Here is a 23,959-nt window from a genome sequence, read left to right on the forward strand (position 1 = left end):
TATTTTTAAAGTTTAAATAAAATCTTCATCTCTTAGAGTTAAAAATTTGAGAGTTGTCTCTTCTCTTTTTCTTTTTCCTGAAAAGCGTTCACAGCTCTGATGGAGGGCAAAATCAATAAGCAGCTGAAGAAGGTTCTGAAGAAAATAGTAAAAGAAGCCCATGAACCCCTGGCTGTAGCTGATGCTAAACTAGGAGGGGTCATAAAGGTAAAGTATGGTTTTCTCTCATGCCTGCTAAGCGGAGCTCATTACACACAGTGACGACAGAGTGTAGCCTTTGTAGTGAGTTCTTTGTCATAAGGTCTCATACTTGATCTTTTTTCCCTAGGCTACCTCATAATTGATTTCCAATATGATTATCAGCACTAAGCATGTATGAGCAGTGCCTATTCATTATAGAAAATACAAATACACCTCAAAATTATAAAAATTAGCTTTCACCCTGCTACCCAGAGATAATCTGTTAACACTGTATGTATACCCACCATGTTTTTGTTTACCCACTCTTTTTTTCATGATTAGGGTCATGATATTTCTTTTTTAGTGTATATGTTTATTAGAAAACTTTAGTAGGGGGTAGAGTTGCTAGAGATTAAATATAACATGAAAGTGGAAAGAAAGCCTGGAGAAGTAAGCTCCCAGACGTGAAAAGCAGAGCAGTTGGAGAGCCAGTGTGATAGTTTGATCTTTAGTAGTTACAGTAGATATTATAGTGCCAGGTTAATTATGTTCATGAACATACCTCTGATTCTTGAAGTAAAGGTTTCATTATGTTGTAGGTCTTGGTAGGTAGGAAAGTGCTGAAGAGATTTTGAGGGTTTTTAAAGCTAGGATTGTGAATTTAAGAATTTCACTTAAATAGATTATTTCTTTTTTTTAATTATCATTATTATTATTTTTTAAAGATTTTACTTTTCCTTTTTCTCCCCAAAGGCCCCCGGTACATGGTTATGTATTTTGAGTTGTGGGTCCTTCTAGTTGTGGCATGTGGGACCCTGCCTCAGCATACCTTGATGAGCGGTGCCGTGTCCGCGCCCAGGATTTGAACCTGTGAAACCCTGGGCCGCTGAAGCGGAGTGTGCAATCTTAACCACTCGACCACAGGGCCGGCCCCTAAATAGATTATTTCTAATTACTGTCAGTTAATGAAGTTTTCTGTCATGATGTCAATCTCTATCTTCATCCTTTGAAGTCCCCACAAGTCTTAGTTTATACTTTCCTTTTAAAAACATTAAGTTTTAGCATAGTAAACATATACACAGAAAGGCATGCAGAAGAACAAATTGCTGAATGGTGGGATTATGGGATATCTTTAATTTTTTCCTTTCAATTTGTCTAGTTGAAAAACTTACGCTGGGATCCAGCCCAGTGGCATAACGGTTAAGTTCGTGCACTCTGCTTCAGAGGGCTGGGGTTTGTGGTTTCAGATCCCAGGTGCAGAACTACACGCTGCTCATCGAACCATGCTGAGGCAGCAGCCCACATATAAGATAGAGGAAGACTGACAAAAATGTTAGCACAGGGCCAATCTTCCTCACACACACACACACAAAACCTTCCACTGTATATCACTTGTATACATACTAAATATTTGTTTTTTAAACATATGATACAATATATACAGTTTGCACGCTTGACATTATTTGCATTTGGTGAACTTAGAACTGTGTATATTTGTGTGAAGGTGTGCAGAACAATTTATCGTGTTGTGTGGGATGTGTAAATTTTAAGCTGTATTTATCAAGATTTGTGTATGTGTGTACACATGTGTATATATTTGGAAGTACATAAGGGATGCTAAAAGTTACTTATCTTTAGGGAAAACGGTCCAAAGCTCACAACTTGTGCTTCTCATTCGGTTCCCTTGTCTATAGTACTATTGATTAAAATCTGTCTATGTGTTAATTTTATAATCTTAAAAAGAAGCTAAATAACGTATGGGTGTAAATGATCCCTCAAACCAATAAAAAGAACAAAGCTGCTAGGTTAAGTTGTATTCATCTTTTTATGGCTTTTGATGCATGGAGCCAAGCACCCTTCCAGGAAGCTTCTATCAATTTTGACTTCCACAAGTATTCGAGTGTTTTTCCCACAAACACGCTAGAAACTGCTTTTTATGAAACTAAGAGATGTATATATTTAAATCAGTGCTATTTTAACATTTAAATGATTTCAGGAAAACTTTTATTTCTTTATTTAATACCAATGCTCTTGTTCTTGTAGGAAAAGCTAAATCTCAGTTGTATCCATAGTCCTGTCGTTAATGAACTTATGAGAGGAATCCGTTCACAGATGGATGGATTAATCCCTGGGGTAGAACCACGCGAAATGGCAGCTATGTGTCTTGGATTGGCACACAGGTGAGATTTACTGGAGAATAAAGTCGGCTTATTTTTATTTAATAAACAATTGTACAGTGCTGTTGAAAGCATGTTACAAATACTAATTTAACCCTCACAGCAACCTTATGAGGGAGGTGGTAGTAGTCTCCGCATTTTTCAGGTGAAGAAACGGATGCCCAAAGTCAGTACAGCTGGTAAAGATGAAGCCAGGATTTGAACCCAGGCAGTCTGGCTCCGCTGTCTGGACTCTAACCGTCATCATAGACATTGTCCACCCCTCTAGTCTTGGGTCCCACAATTCTTGGGGTTCTTTTTTCTTTTATCTCTGCTAAATCATTTGCTACTCCTCCATTTACTTGCCCTCTCCCAAAATTTTCTCATATGATATAGTCTACCCTTCTGCTGTGTCTGTGTGTGCCTGTGTTGCTTGCTTTACTCTGAATTTTATTGAGTTTTTATAATAATAAGGCAAAGAGAAGCACATTAACCTATCGTGTTTAACCAGTGGTCCATTAGAACAGACATTTCTGCTATACCATATTCCTGAAAAGTTTGGCATTCTGTGAAATTACACTGAAGTAACAAGGTTTATGAAGAAAAAACAGATTAAGGGCAGATTACTCAAAACTTATGCAACCCTGTAACCAGAGAACTGTCAAACACAATAACCCCCCAAAATATTAACATAGTTAAAAAGACTTGTTAAATTTATGTTACAGAAATACTACAGTAGAAAGGTCTGTACTTTTGAACAACAAAAAAACTGAGCGTAGATTGATGAAAGAGTTAAAGCTACTGAGTTATAGAGATGATCAAAATGCACAAAAGTCAGGAAGAACTTTGGAATCATTTCTAAGAGACAACAAATGGCTAAACTGAGTCAAGATGCAAACGTGGTTAATTGATGTTGAGCACAGTTGTGGTTCTCAGTCGAGCGCAATCAGATATTCCTTAGAGGACGTTTGGAAGTCTAGAGACATTTTTGGTTGTCGCAACTGGAAGTGGGGTCTGCTACTAACATATAATGGGTAGAGGCCAGGGATATTGCTAAATATCCTGCAATGCACGAAATACCACCCTACAACAAAGAATTATCAGGCCCACAATGTTAATACACTCGTGGGTCACATGATGTTTCAGGCAATGATGGACCTCATATGCGACAGTGGTTCCATAAGATTAATACCATACAGCCTAGGTGCATAGGAGGCTATCCCATCTAGGTTTGTGTCAGTAGACTCTCTGATCTTTGCACAAACAATGAAATTGCCTAACGACGTGTTTCTTAGAATGTATCCCTGTTATTAAGCGATATGTGGCTATAGTGCCAAAATAAAGAAACTGTTAATATACAATATTGTTCCTCCACGGCTTGCTATTTTCAGGGGTTACATTACTGCACCTTTTCTTACCTGCTAGTGTAAGGCATTAATATGCTGCAGAAGTCTTATGGACCAGTATGAATTACGCTATACTGTATGATCCCATTTCTTGTTCATATATTAATTCATATTACAGAAATTTTATAGCAGGACAGATAAATTATTTTCTTTTTAAATGTGTATTTTCTGGTCTTGCATATTGTATTGTTCAACTGATTTTCCTATGTAGAAAAATAAAAAGAAAACAGTGTAGCTCCAAGGAGAAGGATTTGGGTAAAAAAAAGTTTGGTTTTTTTTTTTTTTTTTTTTTTGGTGAGGAAGATTGGCCCTGAGCTAACATCTGTTGCTGATCTTCCTCTACTTTTCCATGTGGGGCGCTACCACAGCATGGCTTGATGAGTGGTGCCATGTCCACGCCCACGATCTGACCCTGTGAAACCCTGGGCCGCTGAAGAGGAGTGTGCAATCTTAACCACTCGGCAACTGGGCCAGCCCCAAAAAAAGTTTTAAGATGTTAATTAAATGCTTTTCCTAGTTGCTGTCTTAGTAATTGTTAATTTTTCTCCTTTCCCTCTAGCTTGTCCCGATACAGATTGAAATTTAGTGCTGATAAAGTGGACACAATGATTGTTCAGGCAATTTGTAAGTATATTACACATGAGGGTCATGCTTTTTCCTGCTATCTGTTAGGAAGAGAAAGATCAGTTAGAACTTTTAATAAGTAAAAAGTAAATAAGTTGGAAAATGCAGAATAGAAAAAGGAAAAAGTACCCATAACTTGACTTGTTGGGGATAATGTGCCTTATACTATTAATATAAACCAGTTCATTTGACTTTTTCCGTGAAAAATAAGACCATAAATAGGATCCGTATTGTGTTGTGTTTTGCCTTTTTTTACACCTACCTTTATAATAGGTCATTCTCCCATTAAGTGGTTTTTGGAAACAGCAAAGACTATAAACAATTTTCAGTTTTAAACTTCTCTTTAAACAACAATTGCATTTCTAGATAAAGACTCAAAAGAATTGAAAGCAATACTCAAACAGATACTTACGTATCTGTGTTCATAGTAGCATTATTCACAATAGCCAAAGGGTGGAAACAACCCAAATACCCAGTAACGAATGGATAAACAAAATGTGGTATGTACATATGGTGGAATGTAACTCGTCCTTAAAAAGGAATTAAGTTCTAATACATGCTACAACATGGATGAATTTTTTAAACATTATGCTAAGTGAAATAAGCCACACACAAAAAGACAAATAGTGTGTGATTCCACTTATGAGGTACGTAGAGAAGGCAAATCTAGAGACAGAAAGTAGAAGAGGTTACCGGGGCTGGGGGAGGTGGGGATGGGGGGTTATTTAATGGGTACAGAGTCTCTATATGGGATGTTGAAAGAGGTCTGCAGATGGATAGTGGTGATGGTTGCACAACATTGTGAATGTACTTGATGCCACTCAGTACACTTGAAAATGGTTAAAATGGTAAATTTTGATTTTGGCACAATTAACCCTTTTAAGTTCCTGTTTTCTTTTTCATTTTAATCTATTGCAGCCTTATTAGATGACTTGGATAAAGAACTAAACAACTACATTATGCGGTGTAGAGAATGGTATGGCTGGCACTTCCCTGAATTAGGAAAAATTATTTCAGATAATTTGACATACTGCAAGTGTTTACAGAAAGTTGGTGAGTGGCTATATCCTTTAAGGCATTTGCATCCTAAAACATTAGAGTGACTTTTTTCTCACACTTCCCGGAGTGTTTTGAAACTTATGTATGTTTTGAGAGTGTAGCAATATTAATGTCTGTTAGATATCAGAAACAAAATTAGCTCTGATATTATGGCCTATACAACAGAGAAATGGTTTTCTAATTTGGTGTTTCTTAAAATGACTTCTTATGGTGGATGTTTCTTATGGTGAATGTTTCTCATAGTGAATGTGCCATTAATGGGGCAACTGTAAACCTGGGGGGATATCCTGAAATATATTAATAATAATCAATTCTAAAAGTGGTATTGCTGTCTATACTGTTAGTATTATCTCCTATACTAATAGTACAGATATATTATTTAGAACCTGAAGAGTGTTGGTAAATATGAGTTACCTGGCTCATATTATATTACCGTATTACCAGTCCAAGAATATAACCTTAGCTATCAATTGTCTATCACAATATTAGCCCTATTTCATGGAGTATATTGTTTTTATTCTAAATCTATAATTTGTATTTTTGGAGGGAGGTGGTGGGGAGAGATTTTAATCTCTAAAATCAAGCCTTGACATAAGGAAAATTATTACTAGGTCAAACTTGTTTGCTTTTTGTTTTGTTTAGGCACCCTTTTCATTGGCTTATCTCTACTTTTTCTTTTGACTGTTTGGTGGATTTTATTAATTTATTGAAGAGTGATTCTCCCTCATCCTCTGCAAACATTCCATAGGCGATAGGAAGAATTATGCCACGGCCAAACTTTCTGAATTACTGCCGGAAGAAGTGGAAGCAGAAGTGAAAGCGGCTGCAGAGATATCAATGGGGACAGAGGTTTCAGAAGAAGATATTTGCAACATTCTGCATCTCTGCACTCAGGTAGACTATCCACATAGAGAAACTAGTTGTGATGGTACCAGCTCTGTAACAGTGACTTTCTGATGGCAGTGATGATTTTTCAACTTATTGTTCACCTGATAAACAAACATGAAGGTGTTCAGTCACTACCTCATCTGATGCCATCTTGATTTACGTAGTGTGGGAAGTATATACTAAAATGAAGTTGAGTCCTGTCTAATTTATTTGTATTGTATTATTTGTATTCAGACAATATAGCGTTGTCTGAATAATGAATTATAAATCCATTAAGAAAGCAGAGAAGTATAGCTCGAGTTGTTTGTTTATTTTTATTATTTATTTATTTATTTATTTGAGGAAGATTAGCCCTGAGCTAACTACTGCCAGTCCTCTTTTTGCTGAGGAAGCCTGACCCTGAGCTGACATCCGTGCCCATCTTCCTCTACTTGATATGTGGGACGCCTACCACAGCATGGTGTCCCAATCAGTGCCATGTCCGCACCCGGGATCTGAACCTGCGAACCCTGGGCCACCAAGAAGCAGAGCGTACACACTTAACCCCTGCGCCACCAGGCTGGCCACTGTTTATTTTTTTAAGATTGGCATGTGAGCTAACAACTGCTACCAATCTTTTTTGCTTTTTTCCCCCCAAATCCCCCTAGTACCTAGTTGTATATTCTAGTTGTGGCATGTGGGACCCCGCCTCAACATGGCCTGATGAGCAGTGCCTTGGCCGTGCCCAGGATCTGAACTGGCGAAACCCCGGGCCACTGAAGCAGGGTGCGCAAACTTAACCACTCAGCCATGTGGCTGGGCCCAACTCATTCTAACTTTTGTGTTTATAGCCTGTAGTGAACTTTTTTCCCTCATTTGGGGATAGCTATACAAGAATCAGGATGACACAAATGTCTAGCCCTTGGGATTTTTTAAAATAACGGTAACATTGACTGACATTTTTAGGCAGTGTATTAGATTGTTTACCTACAGTATCTAATAAAATGTTCAACACAGCTCCTTTATAGGAAGCTGAGGTCTGGAGTGGCTAATTTTCCCAGGTTTGCACAGCTGCTGTGTGATCATTTAGGACTGCATGTTTTAGACATGTGAATTTTAGACTGTTTACTCTTGAGTCATTTATGACCTATTCATTTTGTTTCTTATACTAGGTGATTGAAATCTCAGAGTATAGAACCCAGCTCTATGAATATCTACAAAATCGAATGATGGCCATTGCACCCAATGTTACAGTGATGGTTGGGGAGCTAGTTGGAGCACGGCTTATTGCTCATGCAGGTGATGATTTTAGTTTAACTTGTAAACGTGGCTATTTAAAGTTGAGTTGTTTTCTAGTTAGCATTTTTTTATTTTAATCTTTAAACTACAGCTATTAAAGAAATTTTAAATAATAGTAATAAATAGAGGTAGAAGGTGTGTGGGTGAGGACTAAGGACCAAGTGTTCAATGATGATTTCTGTTTATATGCCCGATTTCCTTTTGGATAATGAAGGCATCTTTAGTCACTACCTCTTCTGAGACACTTGGCGGTCCATTTTCAGGTTATAACGGTTAATTAGAATAATCAGATGAATGCAGGAGGATGAAGTCAGTTAATATTTTATATTAAAAACTCATCAGATTAAAACTTGAATAGTTTTAAGAAATCACAACAGATTATATAAACCCTTGATCAAGGATCTGTCACTATTGGAAGTGCTATTTTAATATGTTTGAAAAATATATATATATTTGACATCCAAAAATATTTTGAATAAGTGATAATCAAACTTAATGTATGTATGGTGATATTATAAAGACAGTATACTACCAAAAATGCTGTGTAATTGAATACTTGCAAATGCAGTGAAGTACTAGATCGTTGTTTTATTGGAGGCATTGTTATCATCTATCGAAGTGTTCATAGCTCCATTAGCTGTATTGTTGATCAGACAAATAAGTGGCATTCAGATACCCTCAGCTACAAGGTCGGGATAGTCTGGGCTGATTTTGTTGTCCACATCCAAAATTTCATAGGTTTAGTTAAACTCGCAACAATAAGAAGTGCAAGGATTAACAGAAGTGTGTGTTGGTTTTAAACGTGTCTGGTGGTTGAGTGACTGTGTTAATGTTGGGGGTGTCTTCTGACAGAAAATCTGCACAGCGCATCTAGCAAAGCAGCGCCTTCTGGTATCTGATTATTGTAAGCATATCTCCTCGTTCGCATCTTAAACAACAGCAGTAAATAAAACGTGAGAAATTTATCACACAGTTCTAGAACCAAGATATCCCAGTAATTTTCCTTTTATTTGTATGTTTTTTCATAGCTAAAGTAGAATATTTGAAGTCCAGAATCTCAGAAAAATAGGGGCAAGATTGGAGGGTGTATGAATACATATGTTTGTATTTCTCCCATGGTATTCTAGTGGAATGCAGAAGGATAATACCTTCCTGGGTGACTAAGTAAAATTGAACTAATCAGCTTAACCTTCAGTTTGTCGTTGACGTTGATCGCAGACCTCTCTGCCTGCGGTGCTGAGAGACGGAGCTCAAATGCGGAGGCGTCAGGACTTGTAGGGCGTCCTGGACTGTGGAACCCTGTGTCGCGGCTCTAATGCTGAGCCTGCATAGGTCTTGTGTTTACCACGTTGGACGTTCAAATACTTGGAAGTGCGTTCCTGTTGAAACTACTTCTTTTCTTTTGAAGGTTCTCTTTTGAATTTGGCCAAGCATGCAGCATCTACAGTTCAGATTCTTGGAGCAGAAAAGGCACTCTTCAGAGCCCTCAAGTCTAGACGAGACACTCCTAAATATGGGCTCATTTATCATGCTTCACTTGTAGGCCAGACAAGTCCCAAACACAAAGGGAAGGTGAGTTACAGTTTTCCTGAGGTGGGCGTTTTTCTTTTTTCTCCGAGCCACCCATATTCCTCCTACTCCATAGTATGCAATAAATCTTTTCCTCTTTCTCATTAAATAGAGAATGGTGAATTCTTTAAATAAAAAGCACTTTTGTACACTGAAAGAAAAGTTAAAGTGTTATTGGTCCTGTTAAAGCCATTTTCTTTCCCTCTGTATTTTTCTAGAATCCACTTGTTGGTGAGGGGTGGGGTAAGTTGCACATCAACATGTGTGTGTTATAAAAATAATAGCACATGCACTGTGCTGAACACTTGATGGGGCTTCAGGGAATTCTTGTAATAACCCTACAGGTGAGGGAACAGGCTCAAACAGATTAAGTTCTTTTGAGCTTTTTCGTAGGATACGTACTTTAACAGAAACTGAAATTTTATAAAATTCAAAGCAGCAATAGGAGAAATAAAGGGTTCAGTAAAATAAAATCTTAATTAGCTTGAAAAAGGGCTACACTTTTGTTGGATGACCTTGTGTAGAACTAATGTTACTGAGTAGAAACTAAAGACATTAAAAGAACAATTTGAGATTGTTTGAGACATGAGCTACTAGAATATCTCTTAACTCACCAAAATGATGGTGGTCGTGTGTAACCAGTTAGCCATTAGATCATAGCAAAGATTCCAATACAGGATAGGAAGCTCCAGTTGTATGATTCATGAAACTTCGGTAATTCCTGATTTTAAAAAATCCTAGCATGAGTGGTAGAGTTGATGATTTTTTGTAGTTTTCTTGTGAATTAATTAACAAGATTTTTACATGTCAACTTGGAATATAGTTTGGATGCCTCTAACTTCGGATTCTCTGTTAGATTTCTCGAATGCTGGCTGCCAAAACCGTTTTGGCTATCAGGTATGATGCTTTTGGTGAAGATTCCAGTTCTGCGATGGGAGTTGAGAACAGAGCCAAATTAGAGGCCAGGTTGAGGACCCTGGAAGATAGAGGGGTAAGAACCACATCCTGCCTTTTGCAGAAGTGTTAGCTGTCAAAAGTTAATAAACTGACTAGTTTATGTACTTATTAATTCCACCTCCAAACAGTTCTATTTTGATACATTTTAGTTGTCTAATAAATTCTTTTTGTGCTGGCTATTAACAGTTTGCCTTATAATTTATCAGGAATTGATAGGGGGCAGCCCAGGGTTTCGCCACTTCGGATCCTGGACGCAGACCTAGCACTGCTCATCAGGCCGTGCTGAGGTGGCATCCCACATGCCACGACTAGAAGGATCCACAACCAAAATATACAACTATGTACTGGGGGCTTTGAGGAGAAGAAGAAATTTTTTTAAAAGAAGAAAATCTTGAAAAAAAAAAAAAGAATTGATATACTAGAGGATATGTTATAAAGAGATTATGCCTTAGAAAATTATTGATAATTTTTTCTTTCCTTAGATAAGGAAAATAAGTGGAACAGGAAAGGCATTAGCAAAAGCAGAAAAATATGAACATAAAAGGTAAGTACATTTAGGGGAGGGTGGATGAACAGTCTCTGCTTATTTAAATAAGGTTGACTGTTGACAGCAGTTGTTTTATTATAAACTTAAGCACCTCAATATCCCCTAATTTTTTTCTTTCCAATTTACAATTCTTTGTAGTCACATTCTGGTTTTTAATCATATGTGTATATTCTCACATTGTTGTAATAAGTATACATAGTATACTTCTTTTGGCAGGTTTTTTCTTTCCTGATAGTTAACTTAATCATTTTCAGATATTGATATTTGAATATTTGTCATTCATAGCTCCTGTATAGTATACCATTTATCAAAAAGAAGGTCCATTCAGAGTTAATCCACAATGAAACGTATTTTTTAAAAAAGAGTCAAAAGACTGAAGTCTAAAAATGGCTGAGAAGCATGGAAACCTTTCAGACCTCACCATGAAATTAAGAAAAGAAAGTTATGTGTGGGGAGAGGTGTTTGGTTATTATTTGAGGTAATGCTCAATATTGGTGAGGCTGTGAGAATGTGGTACAACTTTTCTGGGAAGGAGTTTGACAGTATGTATCAAGAGCCTTAAAAGTACTGCTTGTTGGGGCTGGCCCTGTTGCCGAGTGGTTAAGTTCGTGTGCTCTGCCGCAGGCGGCTGGGTGTTTCGTTGGTTCAGATCCTGGGCGTGGACATGGCACTGCTCATCAAACCACGCTGAGGCAGCGTCCCACATGCCACAACTGGAAGGACCCACAACGAAGAATATACAACTATGTACTGGGGGGCTTTGGGGAGAAAAAGGAAAAAAATAAAATCTTTTAAAATAGATATATATATATATATATATATATATATATATTGCTTGTTGTTAACCCATAAATTCTACTTTGAGGACTCTTGTAATCCGTTAAGGTTTTTTTTTGGTTGTTTGTTTGTTTGTTTTTTGAGGAAGATTAGCCCTGAGCTAACATCTGCTGCCAATCTTCCTATTTTTGCTGAGGAAGACTGGCCCTGAGCTAACATCTGTGACCATCTTCCTCTACTTTATATGTGGAATGCCTACCACAGCATGGCTTGCCAAGTGGTGCCATGTCCACACCCAGGATCCAAACCGGTGAACCCCGGGCCGCAAAAGCGGAATGTGCACACTTAACCACTGCGCCACTGGGCCAGGCCCGTTAAGAATTTTAATAGTAAAATCTTATGCTATAAGTGGGTAGGAAGAGCAATATATGGTAACATCTCATAAATATATATTTTTTAAATGTACACATTCAGAAAAGTTGTTTTTCTTTATTCTGGAAAAAAACAAAGGTATTCAGTTGTGGGTGTTAACACTTTCTTTGTATGTTGTGAATTTTCCGAGTTTTCTACAATGACCATATATTCTATAATTTTAATGTCTAATTTGTGGTCTTTAGTTGACAAATGTGGATCTTTGTTTTTTAAATTATAACTCACAAAAGTTAACCTATAAAAGTTAAATGGCCATGAGTCTACAGGTTAGCTTAAGAAATAGAATATTCCTTAGCTTGTTTTGAACAGGTTTTTAGTATTCCTGTGCCATGATGCTGATGATTTTAAACACATGCACTTAAAGCACTAATTATGAGATTTAGTTCACATTTTTGGCACCCAATACTTCCATTCCATTTGTTCTTTCTGCCGTGTTAGAACAAAAGCCAATGGTGGGTTCCAGGCAGCCCTTTGGTCACGTGTCCTCTTGCTGCTCAGCCTCTTGGGGTCTTAGGGTGAAGTCTTCTCTGTTTAACTTGATTTAGGCCTTCTGTTTTGTTTTCTTTGAATTACCCAGTGTTCTAAAACTTGAACTGGTTTCATTTTACTTTCTAGTATAATCATTTGGTATAAGAAATTTTCTCCCTTTTTTCCCTGTGCTGAGTGTAGTGACTGTGGTACAGAAAAATATTCATTGATTACTAAACCAGAATTCATTTAGCTACCACTTATCTTTTGGAAACTATTAGTTTTCATAAACTACCCCAAAGCCAGTAACATGAGCGAGCATATTGTGTGCTTGTGTAGGTATTATCTAATGGCATTTCCTTTACATCTCTTTAGAATTATTTCACTTACAGATATTTGTAGAGATTTTCTAAAATTATTTGGCTCTTTCAGTGAAGTGAAGACTTATGATCCTTCTGGTGACTCCACACTGCCAACCTGTTCTAAAAAACGCAAGATAGAACAAGTGGATAAAGAGGACGAAATTATTGAAAAGAAGGCCAAAAAAGCTAAGGTTAAAGTTAAAGGTTAGTTTGACTTTCTAAAATGTCATTTATACTCCTATTCCTTAAGAAGTACAGACTCGGTAAGTCTTGGGAAGGTACGTGCTGTTGAACTTGATTGTGAAGCCACCCATGTGGAAGGCTGGCCGTGTTCTAATAAGCCGTCATATTCTCTGGGAATAGTTAGGATGTCGGTAGATTCATCAGACTCCATGGAGAAATGTGCGAAGCGTTTCTTTGAATATGTAGAATTACATGTTATGCTAAGTATACCAAAACTTCCATTTCTACTGTGAACTATTTTGAGAATCAGGTTAAAATAGAAGGAAAAGGGTATATGGTTTCTAAATTGGTTACTGAAATATTTTTCTTGTATAGTTCAGCATAGAATTGGTGTCATCAGTGGTTTTCTGTGTTTCTCTTGTATGGGTGGACTGAGCAGCCTGCCGTCATAGTAATCGTATTCAGTAGGTGCTCTCTAGCGGCCTGGGCTGTCTCGCAAAGTTGACAAGCAAGTACCCCCATTTATTAGCTGTGCCTCTGTTAGAGCACCAGCCAGCTACTCTAGCAAGAGAGTCAGGCGTTAAAGCAGTGATGTATTTAATTTTTGGTTTCTAAATAGCTTAGTTGTCCGAAGTGTGCTGTCAGCAAATGTGGACTCTTGCCCTGGATGAAGAAAATATAAACCAGTTATTTAACTCCTGTTTCTATTTCCTTATTACACAGCAAGGAAATCCCTAAACCCATTACTAGCATTTGAAACACCAAACTCCAGATTTGTATCTTCACTTGTATATGCATACTTTTCAAACTTAACATTCTTGAATCCTTGCCACTCCCAATCTGTTAACTCCACAATTTTCTCCATTTTATAAATGGCAATTCTAGTTGCTTTGGCCTTTAACCTTAACTCTTCTCTTATAACCCGGATCACTCTGGCAGCAAGTCCTGTTAATTCTACTTTGAAAGGATATCCAGAATCTAACCACTTGTATCCACCACTGCCGTTCTTAATGTAGCAGCCACAGTGGCACCCTCGTCAGCTCTCTGATCTGATTCTGCTGCAGCCACACTGGCCTCCTTGCTCTTCCTGGAACCTGCCACCTCCCCCTTCTCTCCCAGAGTAACCTTAGCATTTGCTCTTCTCTCTACCTGGAATATTTTCCCTCAAAATATGTCGTCGTTTACTCCTTTGTCTCTTTTAGATGTTTGTCTGACTCTGTTGTCTAACATGTCCATGTGTCGCCCTCCTCAGTGTTTCTCTTCCTGCTGTATTTTTATCCTTAGTACTGATTACTGCATAAAATATCGTGTAGTGTATTGCTCATTCATTTATTTATTTACTTTTGTCTCTCCACTCTCCTACAAAATAAAAGATTCATAAGGACAGGGATTTTTGTCCATTCCATCCCTTTCTGGATCTCCAGTTGTCTGGAATAGGGCCTGGCATATTGTAGGTGCTGAATAAGTATTCAGTGAACAAATTTCTAATGAAAGAAATGTCCCGTTATTGAGTCTTTGTTCTAACATGCCAGGCATCGTGCTAAGTATTTTGTATGTGTTATCTTAAGTCCTAGTAAGAATCCAGTGAGAGAGACATTGCTGAATCCCATAGATGAGGAAGTTGAGTTTGCAGAGCTTGAATGACTTAGTGCAGAGGCATCGCGGGTTGAGTGAGCCCAGGCCTCCTCACTCCAGGGCATGGCTTTAATTGTTTCCAGTGTAACTGACTGACTGCCAGAAACAGTGGGTTTGCAGATCGGAGGATTTGTTTTAATCCTAATTCCTACACATAGCTACATGATCGTGAGAAGTTTACTTCTCTCTGAGCGTTAAATCATTTATCAAGTTAGTGGTGATGGACTAGGTGGGTGTTTGAAGGATCTTTCCAGTTAATGATATAATAAACACTGGATCGTTGACCAGATTGGCGGGGGAAAACTAAGACTCAAAAGGATTTTGGGGGTGTAAAGTCTGATAGAATGTTAATTGTTGTGTCTTTACACTTACCCTCCTCAGTGGAAGAAGAGGAGGAAGAGGATGAAGAAGGAGTGCTCGTGGTGGAAGAACAGGAGACATCTGTGAAGAAGAAGAAGAAAAAGGACAAAAAGAAACACGTGAAGGAAGAAGCGCTTTCTGAGGAAGAACCGTGCACCAGCACGGCAGTTGCTGTATGTGCTCTTACTCACCATTACTTTATTGGCGTGGGCAGGCTCTCCGTATTTCATTCTACTCCCTTTATCAGAAACAAGCAGGCAGTGAAAAAATGGTTTTCATTGGGCCAGCCCCAGTGGCGTAGTGGTTAAGTTCGGTGCACTGTGCTTCAGCAGCTCAGGTTTGGTTCCTGGCTGCAGACCTGTACTGCTCCTCTGTCTGGCCATGCTGTGGCAGCAGCTCAGATAGAAAAAGAGGAAGCTTGGCAGTGGGTGTTAGGTTAGGGCGAGCCTTCCTCAGGGGAAAAAAAAAGTTTTCATTGATGGTGAGGTAAAAGTAAAAGGACATTGTTATATTTTAAGGTCCATTTCCCAAACGTAGAATCTTACTATAAAATAGACTTGCTTTGAGGAAAGGAGAGCATATGATTTGCTACAGATCGCTTTCATAGAGGTGGTTTTTATATTTTAATCTTTCCCCAAATTTGTTTTCAAGAAAAGTAGGTCTACTTTGCTTTTTATAAAGAAAAGTTATTATTACTCACCTATGTATTTACAGCTCTTTCAAAAGCATTCTTGTTGGTTATTTGCAGAGTCCAGAGAAAAAGAAGAAAAAGAAAAAAAAGAAAGATATTGAAGACTAATCAAAGGGAACCATCATTGAGTCTGGATTGAACCTGGATACATTGTGCTTAAGATTCAGTCAGGCATGTACCAGACATGGTTTCTGAAATAATCCAGGGGAGGTTGGGTGACACACAGTGATTAATCGGCTATAGCTTTTCAAGCCTATTTGTGTCTTGACAGCAGCTCTGTTAACTTTATTATGTCATCATTTCTTAGAGTCCTTGTTATACAAATAAAAATATTTTCTTTGTATTTTAAGGCAGTTCTGTGATTTCTACATTTTAGATAATCTTTGGCCCTTTCTGTATTTTATTTAGCATTTGATGATCATTGTTTCGATAATTATAGCTGAAAGGTGAGAGTTGTGCATCATTCATTTGAAACTTAGCCTTTTGGAAGGCAGTGGTTAGATTGACCAATTTAAGAACCTCACTCAAATATGTTTCTCTTACCTTTTTGGGCTGTCTTTCATTTCTCTCCTTTTCTTCTTTCTGCCTCCGTATTTATTTAAATAAAGCTGTGTTTTGTGTTCAAAATTTTAAAATTAGATGAACAAAGCTTTCCAGTATCTCTTCAGAAAGAAAAAAATTGTGTCCCTAACTTTACTTGTTCGCAATTCTGAAAGGTACAACAGAATAATTGTTCACGTAAACCTTGATTTGTTTCTAAAGTGACTTTTTTTAAAAAGGTAATACCAGATAATTTTATAGTGAAGAATGAGGGATAAAAGGAAAACAAGATGAGAAAAAACGTCGGTAGGAGTAAGGTGTAAACCAGGACATCAAACACCAAAGAGGAATCTTTGTTTCTAAGAAATAGTGTCCAGTATGTGAACCGCAGCCTGGCTGACAGCTGTGTCGTCATGACAGCACCAGTTTCGGAAGACTGTTACGTCTTGCATTCCTGTGTGTGCCACAGGCATCTGCTGAAGCCCAGTTCAAGAAATGCATCCAGCAGGCGGAGGGGCCAGAAGGACTACAGCTTTGAGTTCCACCTCTGCTGCTCATGTAAGCAAGGGTAAGCCAGCAGCCCCTCTTAACTCCAGTTCATCACTCATAAATCAGAGAGAATGGTGTGCTTCCCCTCTCCCAGGAGTGGTTTGCAGGAAATGAGATGATGCAGATTTTCAGAGAGAGAAATACATTTCAGATCTAGATATTTTGACCGAAGCAAATGCTGCATGAAGTACACGTGGCCATTCCTAGATAAAGTTTGGTAGTAAGCTGCTTATTTCCTCCCTGGGGAATGTCGTTCTGCATCACCACATAGTACCCGGACACATTCTTGATTTGGGACACAACAGATTTTTATTTTTAAAATCTTGATGAAAGTGGCCCATAGACCTGCCAAGGACTGTGTAGTCAAAAAAGCTTTCTATCTGAAACAGGATGGACTGAGGATACTAATTAATCAACTTCTACTCCTAGTCATTTTGAGTGGTCAAGGAAACCTAGTTGAATCACAGAGCTGTCAGCTTTCTTAGGCGCTAAAGGCTTAACTGTTTTAAAACACAAACCAAAAGGTACATTCTGCTGCTTCCTTTGTCGTAAAATAGAGCACTTCTAGTGAAGAGCCGTGGGAACTTAGTCTGCAGTGTGGGACTCAGGTGAATATTATTTACCTAATTTTGATTAGCAGGTTTGGAAAATTTCTGTGACTGGGCAACATAAAATATTCCCTGTTTAGAAACTGATTCTCCCTTGCACTCCACCCCCTTCCCTTCAAAAATGTAAATTTATGTTTTCTGGTTTGAACTGCTTCTATATATCTGCACTGTCTTCTGGGGCCTCAGTATGCTTATCAAGGCCTTGGCTGAGCTGTGCTCGCTCCAGAGCTCCAACCTCACAACACTGCAGCTCTCCATGAAGAGTTCCTTTCAATCCTTTTGTCACTTTGCTAAGGCCGTCTTTTGAAACTTGACTCTGGTCATCCTGGTTCGTTTGTACCACTTAGAATAACATGCACTAGAGTTGAATGTCTCAAACTTAGGGCATCAGAATCACCGGGGATCTTGACAGACTGCGGGCCTTAGCAGGTCTGGGTTGGTGCCCAGGGTTCTGAATATTTAGCAAACCCTCAGGTGGTACTTTAGGGTAGTAAATACTCTGGCAAATTCCTTAAACTCAGAGCCTTCTCTGAAGCTGGATTCCTCTGAGAATTAAGTGGGAGAATGTTTGTAAGGGAGTGTTTTAAAAGCCGTTATTTCCTGCGTTCCCTGAGCGTCTCCACTCCCCAGTGGTACACCTTCCCTGTCTGTGCTTACCCATCGCTAGCAGGGCTCCTGGCATCTCTTAGGGCCTTAATGTTTGTTTAGTGATGAGGGAATGACCCGTGGAGGAATTAACTAGGTTTTTGTGTTACTCAGATGAACATAAAATTAAGACTGCCACTTTTGTTTTTTCCTTCTTTAGGAATGCTTTAAGATGACCATTAAATCTAAGCCCTAAGTGACAGACCCAGGTGTTGGACTCTGAGCTCATTTCTGTATACTTAGTCCTGTGGCCGTTAACTGTAGGCTATATTGCCAGAAGTCAACACTCATTGACCATTTTCAAGTACAACTTTGTAGACTATTTCCAGTAGTTTTTTGTTGAAAACCATTTCTTGTAGCAAGTGTCAAATGGTAATTCTTCTGAAGTATTTGATAGTATTGATACTGCGTTTGGTTTAAGGAGAAATTAGAAGTGATCAGAACAGTGGTTCTCAAAACTTGTGGGATTTGCTCTCACCTGGAGAACTTTTTAAAAGGTAAGTTTCTGATTTGGTCCACCTAGCACATAGGGCCCAAGTATATGCATTCTGACAAGTTCCCCGCTGACCATGCTTTTGCCTTGACCACTGCACTAGGAGGATTCCCTTCTGTTGATTTGCTGTCCTTTGGTACTCCAAACTAGAACCTGATTGGATGGCCAAGAAGTCAGGCCTGTGCATCTTGTTAAAGTGAAGACCTTAACACCAGCGGCAGGCAGCAGCTGTGCTGTTTTGCTGTAGATAATTTGAGGAGGCCCCTAAGGCTGGGCATTAATCTGCTCAGTGCTCCTCCCACACTGGTAAGGCGAGCTTTGAATAGGTACCAGAAACCATTGTTTCCTGTCCTTGAGCATTTGCTTTTGAAGGAAGGGTTTTAATTGCTGATTCTGCAAGTGTTCTGTGTATATTTAGTATAAAAGTAAAAAAAACTTAGTCGTTGTTTTATTAAGTTTGTGAAAACAAAACACCAAATTTGAACCAACATACAACATATAGCAAAAAGTACACGAAAACATCTTTGAAAGAAAGAAACAGATAGGTTTCTAGACCAGTCCCAGACTGCCCGTGGCTGAGCTTTCTCCGTCTTAACTTGGGTTGGCTGTAAACTTGAAGGATGGGTTGGATCAATGTTCGCACAGCCCTCACCGTTTTTCCTAGCCAGGTGTCTACTGTTATTTAATGTTTGTCTTTAGACTGCTTCCAGTTTTTGTTTTTTTGTTGCTGTTTTATTACCAACAAAGCTGCAAGGAATGTCTTTGTGCATATAATTTATCTTCACGTACTTGTGTTTCCTTAGGATAAATTTTAAGAGGTAGAATTACTGTGTCAAAGTGATGTAAGGGTAAATAGATAGTGCCAATTTGCCTCCAAAATATTGTAGTTATCTACTCCAACCAGTGTTGAGAGGAAACTCCTATTTCGGGAACTGTCTCATAATTGTCATTTTATTAGCATTTACCCCAGCCCCTAACTTGCTAACAGTGTTGCACATAGTCATTAACTTTTTAGAAATATTAATGTGAATTAAGTGGTTTTAAACTGGATAATTTCCACTTTCTACTTCTTAAAATTCTACAGTCAAGATGTACAGGATTATTCCAGCTTATCAGTACAGAACTGAAATCATTCAAGTTCACACACTCCCACCCAGCCTTGTGCTACTAATTTGTGAATGGAAAGATACTCCTCCTTCAACACACTATACCACCAGGTGCCAGAAACTTGTGAACTATAAATTAATGACTAGGCAATGCCTGCCCCCATGTCAGGTTTGTGCAAAGAACTCGCATAATTGTAAGCACAGCCCTGTGCTGCTTCTGTGGTTCTTAATTATGGTCTACTATCATTGGAAAATACAAAGTAGTAATCCTAAAATGATAATTAACATTTACTGAGCACTTATGTGTCAGGTACTATTGACTTTCAGTCTAACTACCCTTTCTAACAAACACTACTATGCTGACTTTACCCAAGAGGAAACTGATGCACAGAGAGGTCAAGGAATCTTGTCAGTGCCATTCAAATCATTCAGAATGCCTCTAATGCCAGTACTGTATTCTGAAAAGTGCAAGCTACTCTATGTTGAAACTTTTTTTTTTTTTGGTGAGGAAGAGTGGCCCTAAGCTAACATCTGTGCCAATCCTCCTCTACTTAGTATATGGGATGCTGCCTCAGCTTGGCTTGATGAACAGTGTGTAGGTCCATGCCTGGGATCTGAACCTGCAAACCCCGGGGCTGCCAGAGTGGAGTGTGTGAATTTAACCACTAGGCCAGCTCCTGGAACATTTCTTAATAGCATAATAAAGATAATTGGAACCTTGTGGAAACATGTGGTGGGTATATGGATATTCATCCTATTATTTTCTCTATGTGCTTGAAAAGATCTTATTTAAGTCTTATTTTTTAAAGTAATAACATGCTATTTTTAACTCTGAGTTCTTTATCTCTGAAAACTAAGTTAAAGCTCGACAGCATTCTTGGTCAACCAGCATTTGGGGACCCCACTCTGGGCCAGGAGAACTCGAGGAAGCAGAAGCTGCCGCAGCTGCAGCCCTCAGGGAGTTCACGAGGTGGGGCTCAAAGCTCAGCTCCTGATGCAGGAGGTCCTGTTCTCCGAGTCCTTTCTTGCTTGAGGAAGGGGGAATGCGGGGAAGCACCAAGCGGGGATCCCCATAGGAGATAAGCAGTACGGAAATGACGAAGACAAAAGTGCAAAGTGGAATTTGAGTTTATGGGGGAGAAATCTCTCTCCCTTGCTCTGTTAACCACAAGATACCACACAGTGAAGAAAACAAGAAACAGTAGCAGAGAAATGCCCATTGGCAGATTAACAGAGTTGTAAGTACAGCTGCATCCTGTTGTACCCCACATCCCCACCCTAAAACTCTTGTCCAGCCTCCTTTGAGCTTGGGTAATTTGATCCTCACCTGGAGAGCCACTCTAGGCCATAGAAGCATAGGGAAGCTGTCATGTGGTTCTTGGGGCCACCAAACCTCCCGCCTTCCTAACCTGAGCCAAGAAGCAGAGAAGGCCTTGGTTTCTAGCAGGGATAAATGTGCCTGACTCCAGGAAAAGACTTGCTCAGACCACAAATGCATCTATTTATATCTCGTAATCTGCTGGGCCAGCAACATGCTAATAACCAGCTGGGCATGATGGAGAGGCCACAGGCCAACTGTCAGAATGGCGAGAGCCCTGCACTCGTGGTCAGAGAAAATAACAGACGTGGAAGCGCTGCATCAGCCAAAAAGCGGCATATGAAGTATTCCTGCTGTTGTTACTGTGAGCTGGTTTCACCACCTACTGGTTCATGTCCTTGGACAAGTCAACCTGTCTGAGCCTCAGTTTCTTCATCTATAAAATGGAAACAGTAACTCTGTTTATCTTATAAGGCTCTTGGGAACTCAGATGACATAATTTATGCAAAAATTCCCTGTAAACTGAGCAAATGTAAGTAGTATTACTGAAAGTCTGTTCTACTTAAAAACAGGATGAGCAAAGAGTGATGGATTCCAGGGCAGAAGTCAGTGGAGAGGTGAGGGAACCTTCTGCAGTAGCCGCCAGCCAGCCATTTGCCAGACCCACTTTCCCTCATTTCTGGGCACGCAGCTGGACTATTCCCCAGCCTTTCTTGCAGTTAGCTGTGGCCGTGGAGCAGTTCCAGCCAATGGAACAGTAGCGGCAGTAATGTACATCACTTGGAGGCCTGGTCCGTAAAAGTCCACCACTGCACTCCTCGGTGCCCTAACACACACACGCACACACACACCCCCCCAGCTGCTGGCTCCATACAAACACCGTAACCTTGGAAGCCGGGCCTCAAGATAGAGAAGCTACAAGGTGACAGGACCCTGGGGCCCTGACTCACCAGTGGCTTGGAGCACAGCTACCCACTGATCAGGAACATCCTTTTTGGACTTTATAGAGGAAGAAATAAGTTTTTGTTACGTTTGGGCTGTTATATTAGCTTGAATCATATGAAATTGACAATATTTGTACTATTTTTGACCCATAAAAGTGATAATTTCATATGATTCAACCTAATAGATATTTTGATTTGTTTCAGCAGCTGGTGTAACCTTGGACACCATCCTAGAGGAAGTCTTGGTAACAGCCACATTTTCAAAGGTGAGAAGGGAAATTAGGATTGCTAAACTCCTGGATCAGAGATCGTACAGTCTGCCTTTGGTTCAGGTTTGGGTGCCAAAATATTTAATTTGTTCCACAAAATGTTGGCCCACATAGTTTTAAAAAGTTGAATTCATTGTCAAATCAAATATATCTTGTCATGCAAAAAATATTTTTTCTTTATCATTTGTTTTTGTTTTTGGTGAGAAACTGTCCCTGAGCTAACATCTGTGCCAGTCTGCCTCTGTTTTGTGTGGGATGCCATCACAGCATGGCTGAATGAGCAGTGCTAGGTCCACGCCCAGGATCCAGACCTGCAAACCCTGGGCCACCCAGGCAGAGTGCGCAAACTTTGACCACTACACCACCAGGCCACCCCCTGTCATTTGTTTTTTGACTGTCAGAACTGACATAGCAAAGAAAAAACCTAAAATCAAACTAAACAAGGTTGAAAGAACAAAACCTCTTTAATAGATAAAGAATTAAGCCATTTATGCCTTAAAAGAGAGACCGAGAGAAATTTATAATTATGGAGTGAGCTGTTCTTTCTAAAGTATATGCAGGAAAAAAAAAAGTGCTCCACTTCAGTAGCCCAGGGTTTCCCCGGTTCAGATCCTGGGCATGGACATGGCACCGCTCATCAGGCCATGCTGAGGTGGCGTCCCACATAGCACAACCAGAGGACCCACAACTGAAAATACACAACTATGTACTGGGGGGATTTGGGAAGAAAAAGCAAAAAATAAAGTATATGCGACTCAGAAAAAATTGATAAAATTGACCACATAAAAACTTGTATAGCAAAAATAGTGTAAAATAGTCAAAATATGACAAGGAGATGAGTTCTTTAATATGTAAAGAGGTTAAATTAATAAGAAAAAGACATAATACAAATAAGAGGGAGTCCTAGAAAAAGAGTGTACAAATGATCAATAAACACAAGGAGAGTTCTACCCATTCAAATTACCCAAATTAAATAATAATAATACCCAGCGTTGGCTGGATTGTAGGAAAACAGACATACATCGTAGGCAGAGTATAAACTGGCAGAAGCTTTTTGAGGGCGTTTCGAAAATAGCTATTAAAAGTAAAAATGCCAATCAAACAATGATACTACTAGTCTAATGTACGAATATAGTCGCAAAAGTCCCTAAGGTGTAGACACAAGGATTGTTCATTGTTCACAATAGTAAAACAAAAAAACAACCACGATATCCCATACACAGGGGCTTGTGAATAATTGTATGTCCGAAGACCGCAGCCATTAAAATACAGAAAGATCTCCTAGATACAGTATTTAGTGGGAAAAGCAACCTGCAGGACAGTGTGAAAGCATGTGTGCAAAGTTTTTGAAAGGATATGTATCTCATTTTCTTCCCCCCTGGACCCGCATGCAGGAAACTGCCAACAGTTGACATCGCTGGAGAGAGGGGCTGGAGATTTAGGGGTCAGAGAATGGGGAGGAAGGTTTTTGCTTTTCATTCCTTTCTGCATTGTTTCATTTTCTAAAAATCACGTGCCTTGGTTATTTTTCACATGTATTATTATTTTTTTTAATGTAAAATAAATGAAGCTATAGTCACAACCACCACGGTATGTTTTATCTGAAGCTCTGACGCTGCGTTTTGCGTTGTGTTTGTTGGTGTCGTTTTTCCCCGCAGAGATCATGAGGAGTGCATGATTTTGTTAGCCTTGTGGTTTCACCAGCGTGATCACCAGGCCTTTTCTGGGAAAGAACACAGTGGGAAGTGGAAACTGTAAATGGACACGCTCCTTGGGAGTCCTCAGTCCCCCTCACAGGCCCCCCCGTCAGTCCCTGACTAGTCTTCACACTTCAGGCTAGGAAATCACCCCACGGTTTTGAAGGTATTGAGGTCTCATCCCCATTTTATAGCAGAACGAGAATCAGAGCAGGATT

The 23,959-nt window shown here is 39.3% G+C and overlaps 1 protein-coding gene, 1 long non-coding RNA gene and 2 other non-coding genes across 10 annotated transcripts in view; all 4 read left to right on the forward strand.

Moving 5' to 3' along the window:
• Positions 1–15,921, forward strand: part of NOP58 (NOP58 ribonucleoprotein) — a 29,629-nt gene extending 13,708 nt beyond the window's left edge. For all 7 annotated transcript variants that reach the window (XM_070580756.1, XM_070580757.1, XM_070580760.1 and 4 more), the window contains 12 exons: positions 86–207; positions 2,224–2,360; positions 4,302–4,366; positions 5,285–5,419; positions 6,174–6,319; positions 7,465–7,591; positions 9,000–9,163; positions 10,017–10,151; positions 10,600–10,661; positions 12,774–12,907; positions 14,903–15,054; positions 15,630–15,921. In XM_070580756.1, coding sequence (XP_070436857.1) covers positions 86–207; positions 2,224–2,360; positions 4,302–4,366; positions 5,285–5,419; positions 6,174–6,319; positions 7,465–7,591; positions 9,000–9,163; positions 10,017–10,151; positions 10,600–10,661; positions 12,774–12,907; positions 14,903–15,054; positions 15,630–15,680 — 1,430 coding nt within the window. In that variant the 3' untranslated portion in view covers positions 15,681–15,921. The remainder of the gene's footprint in view (positions 1–85; positions 208–2,223; positions 2,361–4,301; positions 4,367–5,284; positions 5,420–6,173; positions 6,320–7,464; positions 7,592–8,999; positions 9,164–10,016; positions 10,152–10,599; positions 10,662–12,773; positions 12,908–14,902; positions 15,055–15,629) is intronic.
• LOC139076900 (small nucleolar RNA SNORD11B) lies at positions 6,380–6,465 on the forward strand. The gene has a single exon (XR_011528933.1). It is a non-coding gene; the product is annotated as a small nucleolar RNA SNORD11B (small nucleolar RNA).
• LOC139076899 (small nucleolar RNA SNORD11) lies at positions 7,753–7,836 on the forward strand. Its single transcript, XR_011528932.1, has one exon. It is a non-coding gene; the product is annotated as a small nucleolar RNA SNORD11 (small nucleolar RNA).
• A 5,308-nt stretch (positions 15,922–21,229) lies between the features above and the next one.
• On the forward strand, positions 21,230–23,626 carry LOC139076680 (uncharacterized). Its single transcript, XR_011528530.1, has 3 exons — positions 21,230–21,363; positions 21,983–22,041; positions 23,439–23,626. It is a non-coding gene; the product is annotated as an uncharacterized lncRNA (long non-coding RNA).
• The last annotated feature ends 333 nt before the right edge of the window (positions 23,627–23,959 follow it).

The sequence above is a fragment of the Equus przewalskii genome, chromosome 17 (assembly GCF_037783145.1).
Source record: "Equus przewalskii isolate Varuska chromosome 17, EquPr2, whole genome shotgun sequence".
NCBI classification, from domain to species: Eukaryota; Metazoa; Chordata; class Mammalia; order Perissodactyla; family Equidae; genus Equus; species Equus przewalskii.